Source organism: Vigna unguiculata, chromosome 2 (genome assembly GCF_037176805.1).
Source record: "Vigna unguiculata cultivar grain cowpea cultivar isolate G323 ecotype 2 chromosome 2, ASM3717680v1, whole genome shotgun sequence".
Classification (NCBI taxonomy): Eukaryota; Viridiplantae; Streptophyta; class Magnoliopsida; order Fabales; family Fabaceae; genus Vigna; species Vigna unguiculata.
In genome coordinates, this window is record NC_140793.1 from 5,297,450 (window position 1) to 5,305,750 (window position 8,301).

Sequence of the window (8,301 nt, forward strand, 5' to 3'; positions counted from 1 at the left end):
AATATGCAAGAATGTGAGCATTTTCAAATGATGTTTCACAGGAGTTGATGGGTCTTAAAAGCAAAAGCGAAATACATGTGTTAGGCAAAGACCAATCCATAAGACTTAATTTATTATTTTAATAATATATCATATAAAATAGTGTTAAACTATGAGGTCTTGAATCTGGACTAGTTCTTAGCCATAGTGAAATTAATCTCATCTCATTGAACCAGATACCAACAAAAAACATGTCAAATTCATTGTCTGTATGTATTTATATTATAAATAAGCCGAACAGATACAAATGCGATATCTCCAACTGTTCCACACCATTGAATTGCAACAGCAAAAAAGTGAAAGGGCATGGGAGAGATAGATCCAGCGTTCATTCAAACAGCAGAGAACAGGCCAAAGCTTGGTATCATTGAAGAAGAGAGCATCCCTGTGATAGACCTCTCCCCTTTGTTTTGTGCCTCTTGTTCTTCTTTTGAAGAGGTTGTGAGGCAAATAGGAAGCGCATGCAGAGAGTGGGGATTCTTCCAAGTGATCAACCATGGAATCCCAGTTGAGAGCAGGCAGAAGATGGAAGCAGAAGCAAGGAAGTTCTTTCATCAGAGCAAGGAGCAGAAGAATGAGGTGAGAAGAGATAGCGTGCATGTTATAGGCTACTTTGACTCTGAGCTTACCAGGAATGTTAGGGACTGGAAAGAGGTGTTTGATTACACTGTAGAGGAACCTACCTTGGTGCCTGCTTCACCTCATCCTCATCACCACACAATCACTCATTGGTACAACAAGTGGCCTCACTACCCACCACATTTAAGGTATTTTAATCTTCCTAATCACTTTACCCACATACTTTACGTATCTCACTTGTTTTATATTCTTCCTCTGCTCTATCTTTTAAATATATTGATTTTCATATATTAAAAAGGCTTTTAATATATTTTAAAATATTAAAATCAGTTTGTTTTAAGAATATAACATAAATGTAACACTACAAATTTAACTGAAAAAATCAAATTTCAAAAAGTTTAAAAAGCCCATCATGTTTCATGATTTCTTGTGTAGTGAGGATAGAAAACAAATTTCCTGTTGTGTGGAAATCATATATTCTATAGGTTTAATAGGTTTTTTCTTTATATATTTATAAGATTTATTCAATATGAACTCTTAATTTTTTAATTTTTATTTGTTCTCAACTTTTTATTTTATTTAACATGAGTCAATGTGATTTATATGTTAAATATGACATGGATATTTTTTGAAAAAATTTATATTTCTCCGATCTTCATTCTCTCGGTTTCTACTCACTTCATCTAAATAAAAAAGAGACTGAATTAAAAAAAAATTAAGAGGTCACATTAAATAAATTTATGAAATATTAGGATGAAAAACCTATCAAGCCTATTCTATGATACATCATGTAAGGGAAGAAAATATTATGATGTGAAATTGTCATAATTTAGGGTAATTTTGGTGCGATGTATAGTTAGATATTATTTGTTATGAATGAAAATTTAACAAAAAATAGTGAGAATCGCATAAAAGGGAAAAAAGAGTGGATACTAGAGTTTCTCAATAATATCAAACACTACGTTTTCAAAATATAGCAGAGTTTACTTTAAGTGAGATATCTAAAACAAATAGGATTAAGCTCATTTATGTCATTTTGGACACACCTTTCGTATGGAATTACTTTTATTTCTTATTTAACATAAAGTATGGCTGAGTAAGAAATAAGAATTTTTGGAAATCTGAATAGCAATTTGTTAAGACTCCAAATCGAATAAACTAATGCATTATGTATATATAATTTTATACAATTTTACAGAAAAAGAATAATAAAATTAGAGTGTCGATAAGTGTTTACTTAATTATTTATTGTGCATGTCGTTCTCCCTTGCGTATGTATAATTATGTATTAATGTATTAATTAATTAATTACTGAAATATCAGAAGATTTAAAATTGACAGTGTTAACACTCCATACTAACTTTCACCACACTGACAGATAAAAGTAAAAAAAATAAAAATAAGAGAAATTAAATTATGATTGAAAAATCATTTCAGAAATATTACAAAGAAGATAGAGAAAAGAAAGAGCTGTAGAGGAAAAAAAAAGTTAGAAAAAAAAAGGCACATGGGTTTCCCAAAGAACATGTAGCAGGGGCGAATATTAATTACTTAAACTATCTCTGAATTATGCTATGTGAATTTGAAAATAAAGTATCGTAATTAGTTATATATTTTTATAAGTATAATGAAAATATATTAGAAAGTTTTAATTAAGATAAAACTAACGATATAAAAAATTATTTAATTATTGACAGAATTTTATCAATAAAAATAAAAATTATCGGAAAAGTAAGATTTATTGATGAATTTTATTAATAAAAATAAAAATAAATTCGTGAATAAAATTTATCGATAAATTACAATTTAAATTATCAAGAAATATTTTGTTGATAAATGTTTGTTGGTAAATTTTATCGGTAAAATCCATATATAATTTACTATTGTTATTATCGAAAGATTTTCTGTCGATAAATTCTGTCAATAAAATAATGCTACATTTCTTATTTTTTGTTTTAACTATTTTGTTATAAAATCCATCGATAAAGAAATTATGTTTGTTAATGAAAAAAATTTCATCGGTAAATCAGTTGATAAATTATTATCAAATTTTTTACTTAATCTGACAAAATATATTTATAAATTAATTAGAGAAGTGTTAGAAAAAAAAAGATAAGTAGTATAGAAGAAGGAAGAGGAAAAGAAAGTGGAAGAAGAGGAGAAGGAGAGAAGCCAAAGGCACTACAACGACAAAGTGGTGACAGTAAAACATCGATAGTGGAAAAGGTGGTGTTGGCAACAGAGGAGAAAAACAAATAGTGGGAAAAGGAGAAGGAAAAGGAAAAGTAGGAGTCAATGGAGACGTCAAAAGCAGGGGCGGAACTAGCATAGGAGGGGGAGCCGCGGCTCCCTTTTTTTTTGAATTTTTTTTATATATATTTATATATTTTTTAAAATTATATTCTATATTATTTATATTAAAATTATATTATAGAAAATTATAATAAAAGATAAAATAAAATAAATTAATAGAGACATTAATTTATAAAAGAGATTAGAATTTTTTTTCTGATTATAAGATCTTTCCACCGTGTAAATTATCATGAAAATGTATGAAGAGAGATAAATACAAATAGATAGGTTGGAAACACATAGATTGAGATTCATGTATACATTCTTGCATGATCTCTCACAAATCAATGTTAGTATCTTATTATGATGTATGTATGTTAGTTTATGATTCTTTTTAGGATGTTTCTTCCAAATTAAGTTTATCCCAAATTAATATAAATCCTAATTATAATTTTAGGGATTCTTTTATGAAATTGGTATGAACCCTAATTATAATTTTTCTTAAATTATTATAACCCTTAATTATGAAATTTAGGAATTTTGTATTTTTCGCTACCTATGGTAAATTTTTTTTTAAGTTTTGAATTTATACAATATAGCTTATTTAATTAAAGTAGTATGAGTTTTGTTATGTTTTGCATTGTGATAATTGTGATTTGTGAATATAAAATTTATTTTTTTTAAATAGGTAAGAGGTGATAAATTTATATTAGAAAGATTATGATAAAAAGTAAAAAAATTGATTCCTTTTTTTCAAAGAGAAAGGTTTGTGATGAAGATGAAAAAGAAATGCATTTACCTTAACTAAACTTGAGAAATTTAATAAGAACCAAGAATTTAAGACAATATAAAACAAATATCTAAAGTTCTTAGAGTTACATATAATGAATTTAACAATTCATTATAACGTGATCTGGGAAAAACGACATCAAATTTGACAATACCACCAAATCAAATTGATGAGATACGAATGACTTGTCTAAAATAGTATTCATGAATTGGTATCATGATATAATAGCATGATATAATAGCGAATGATAGTAATATTTTTTTGAATTCTACTATTATGTGTGTTTGTTTTAAGAAGAGGAAATGAAGAGAAAAAAATGAATAATTTTTCTTCTAAAGAAAAATTATATATAACAAATCTAATTTGACCCCCCTACAATTTTAGTCCAAGTTCCGCCACTGGTCAAAAGATCCAGAGGAGCCATTGGCGAGAGGAAGAAGGAAAAAGAGATAAATAGATAAAAGGAACAAGAAGAAAGGAGGAGAATGAAGAAGAATCTCTTCACAATATTTACTGATAAAAAATATTTGTCGATAATTATCGACGAATATTTACTGATATTTTTTTTCTGTCAGTAATTACCGACGATTTATCGAATTTTTCAATCTATTAGTTAAATTTATCAACAAACATTTTATTGATGAATTTTTCAACCATCGGTAGACCATGAGTAATTTCTATTTATCGACGAATTTTAAGCATTACCACCAAATTTTGATTGTCAATAATATCAATTTTTCTTGTAGTTTTTTTTTATCATGAAAGAAATTTTAAATTTATAGTAGAGCACTTGGTGTACTCTAACTTATTTACACAATTTACATACAACAAACTCCACACTTTAGTTCTAACTACTATTAATTCATATTGCTATTTACCCTACTAAAATAACATGTAACTATTATGAAGTCCCGTAGCATAAAATCCCAAAATTTGTAGCATGATTGATAGTACAAACCCCAACATGATATTTATAGAAAAACTCTGAAATTGCAATATCTCTGATGACATATGGCTTTTAATTCCATGTAGCTTGTCATGTTTCCTTATTCATATTAGGTGCTTCAAGTCATTGTGTGTATATGTATCTTTTTAGTTCCTCCCTTTGGAGTACACCTTATATGTCTTCTTTTATGATTATTCCCACCTTGATAGTTGTCTACACATGCACAAAAAGAAAACATCACCAAGTTGCCCTACATATCTTATTTTGCTACAATCCTTTCTACATAACCATACGCTTCTCAATCTTTACTTAAGTGTACACTTATTTATAGGACACTTGTCATATGAAACAATCTCTTACATGGCCTGACACCATTTTGTGTATAAAAATGCTTTAGTTGACATTTTGTTTTTATCCATAGCCAGACGTTTAGTTGTATCATTGTAAAATTGTCCTCTGTGTCAATTATATCTTGCTTAAATAGTACCCCATTTCTATGATTTTAAATGGCCCAATTATTGCTACTCATACTACTTTCCAAGCTTTGTTTTGTTTTCCATTTAATTTCAATAAGTAAAAGTGTTGAAAATGTGTCTAATGATGGTTATGATGCGAAAGCTTATACTCACCCACCTATCACACAATTGTTACACTAGGTTAGATATAAGTAACAAAATAGGTGCTCAGTGTTCTTGTAGTGTAATATGCATTTATTTAATTTTTATATTTTTATAAAGCTTTATTTATGAAATATATAAATTTAACAAATTTTGTCATCTAAATTTCAAAATGATAACCTTTTTATTTGTGATAAATATAAGGTTTTAGTGAAGATATTTGAATAACAAAATCCAAAGCATTGTATGATTAGAAGTTGTTGTGCAGGGAGGCATTGGAAGAGTACGGTGAGCAGATGGAAGAGCTAGCACTGAAGTTAATGGAGCTTATTGCTTTGAGCTTAGGTTTGGCACCAAAACGTTTTCATGGTTTCTTCAAAGACCAAACAAGTTGGATAAGGGTGAACTTTTATCCACCTTGTCCTTCACCTCACCTTGTTTTGGGATGTGGTCGTCACAAGGATAGTGGTGCTTTGACCGTGCTTGCTCAAGATGATGTTAGTGGCTTAGAAGTAAAGAGAAAATCTGATGGCCAATGGGTTAGGGTTAAACCACCACCTAATTCTTATATTATCAATGTTGGAGCTGTAATCGAGGTACTCTCTGCTTTCTATTTATCAATTAAAACTTTAACTCTAAAAAATTGTATTCCAATCCGATCGAGTTAATTAGTTTTGATATATTGATGACAATTATTAATTATAGATTATTATTTTGCAGGTTTGGAGCAATGAAACTTATGAAAGTGTTGAGCACAGGGTTGTATTGAACACCGAGAAGGAAAGGCTCTCGTATCCATTCTTTCTCACGCCTGCACATTACACCATGGTGCAGCCCTTGGAAGAGCTCGTAAATGACCAAAACCCTCCCAAATATAGGCCCTACAATTGGGGCAAGTTCTTTGTTACAAGGAAACGTAGTAATTTCGTCAATCTTAATGTAGAAAACATTCAAATTGATGATTTCAAGATTAATTAGATGTTTTTTCGATAATGTTGTAATCAGGATCCTAAAGGAACTTTGTCCATCTATTATGATAATGTATTATTCTTAATAAGCCGCCTTTGGCACATAATAAAATTCAATTTCAGAACCCAAAGTTCATCTGATCTTTTATTATTCTTTTTTCATTACTACATGTTTTATTCAGGTGAACGAAACAAATTTTAACCAAATTTACCAAAAACTATTAAGTGATACAACATGCAAAATTAAACTAATTTTTAAATTAAAGTTATTCAAAACAATATATATATATATATATATATATATATATATATATATATATAATTTTGAGTTTATAGAAGTTTGGTAATTCTTTTTATCGTCAAAATTGGATATGTTTCTTAAATAATGTAGTATTACAACGACTTCGAATAATATTGCCGACAAACAAATATTTTAAATATTTTATTTTTTTTATTTGAATCAAATTTATAACATATAAATACTTGTAAATATCATAAGACTATTGTAAAACCCATTTTTTTTAAAACTTATCTCAGCTACCAAAGTTTCTAAGAGAAAGCATGTCTCTCTTTTTCTTTCAAACTCATAAACATTCTTTGTTTAACTCAACCTTGTTCTTCCTCTTTCTCATCTTAATCTTCATCCTTTCTTGAATCAAAGGGTTGATTTGGTTTCGTGGCGAATTTCTCTTTGAATCCACCCAAACAAATTCTTCCTTCGAGTTGAATTGGGGTTTACAATTCAAAACTCATCTTTGGAGTTCTTCGTTGTCTCAGTTTTTGTCTACGTTTGAGACGAGGGAAGCTATTCTCTTTTGATGGGAATAAATTTGTCTTGCATGTTATAATTTGGTAAATTGAATTGCTTGAAATTGTTGTGTTTGATGGTTTGAGGTTCTAGTTTTTGCATGTTAAGAATAGTGAAAATCTGCTATTTTAGCTTAAGCGAGAGCCTTCTAGCTTAAGCGAGAAAACCACTGAAACTCTTTTTGTTTCTGTTTAATTTTAGCTTAAGTGATAATCTTTAGCTTAAGCGAGAGTCCCTTTTGCTTAAACGAGAATCTCTATCTTAAGCAAGAGTACTATCGCTTAAGCGAGAATTGTTGCCGAATTTTAAATTCCTTATTTTTAACCTATGATTGATTGAGTTAATTTTAAAAATATAATTTATGAAGCTATCCATGAATGATGTGGTATTTTTTAGACTTGACTTGGTATGTTGTTGCAAAATATGTGATTGTTTGATATTTGGAATTTGAGATGGAATTATTGATATGTAAATATGAAAATATGATTAAGAATGTATATAATTGTTAAAGTATTATTGTGAAACTATGATGATAATGGGTTTGTGAATATATATATATATATATATATATATATATATATATATATATATATATATATATATATATATATATATATACGAGCATTGTATGTGTTTAACGTAATTCCATAGGTCTCGTGAGGAGATTTTATGGTGGTGTTATTTTAGTGTATGCATTGGACTATTGATTCAAGTAAGGTAATATCTTGAAACTCTAATGATCATTTACACTCAAATAGAGTAGAATGGTTCATGTGGTGAGAGTAGTAGGAGGTCCTAGTCTAAGGCAAGATAATGACCTTAGATGATCATGGATTTTCCTTGTGTGTGATAGGGTGAAACCCATTGGCAATGACTTTGTAGAGCAGTAGAGGCCACCACAAGTGCAAGTCTCTAGTGATTCTAATTCCAATTGGATGTATCTGAATAATCGAGTTTAATGTCAATTGTTTGTGTGTAGTTATGTGAATTAATTGTAGTTACCCATGTATGAATTATAATTGATATGATTTAATGGTCTTAGGACAACTCTTTTGTAAACTAGCTTACCATTACACTTTGTGGTCTTGTGTTGTGTTCTTCTTTTGTGATGATCACCATCCTGGTGGGAGCAGATGAAGATGCAGGTTTAGAGGCACCTTTGAAAGATGAGGAGTTCGTAGTTAGAGTAGTGAGATTGTGGCAGAGGTATGAGTGGTTAGTACGTTCGATATAGGGTTACCTTTAAAGTTTTGTTGTTGTTG

General features: G+C 29.1%; 1 protein-coding gene across 1 annotated transcript; it reads left to right on the forward strand.

Annotated features, from left to right (window-relative positions):
- The first annotated feature begins 216 nt into the window (after window positions 1–216).
- LOC114168743 (jasmonate-induced oxygenase 2-like) lies at window positions 217–6,362 on the forward strand. The gene is made up of 3 exons (XM_028053659.2): window positions 217–806; window positions 5,532–5,859; window positions 5,984–6,362. The coding sequence occupies exons 1-3, from the start codon at window positions 346–348 to the stop codon at window positions 6,239–6,241; spliced, it is 1,047 nt and encodes a 348-aa protein (XP_027909460.1). The 5' UTR covers window positions 217–345; the 3' UTR covers window positions 6,242–6,362.
- Window positions 6,363–8,301: the final 1,939 nt, after the last annotated feature.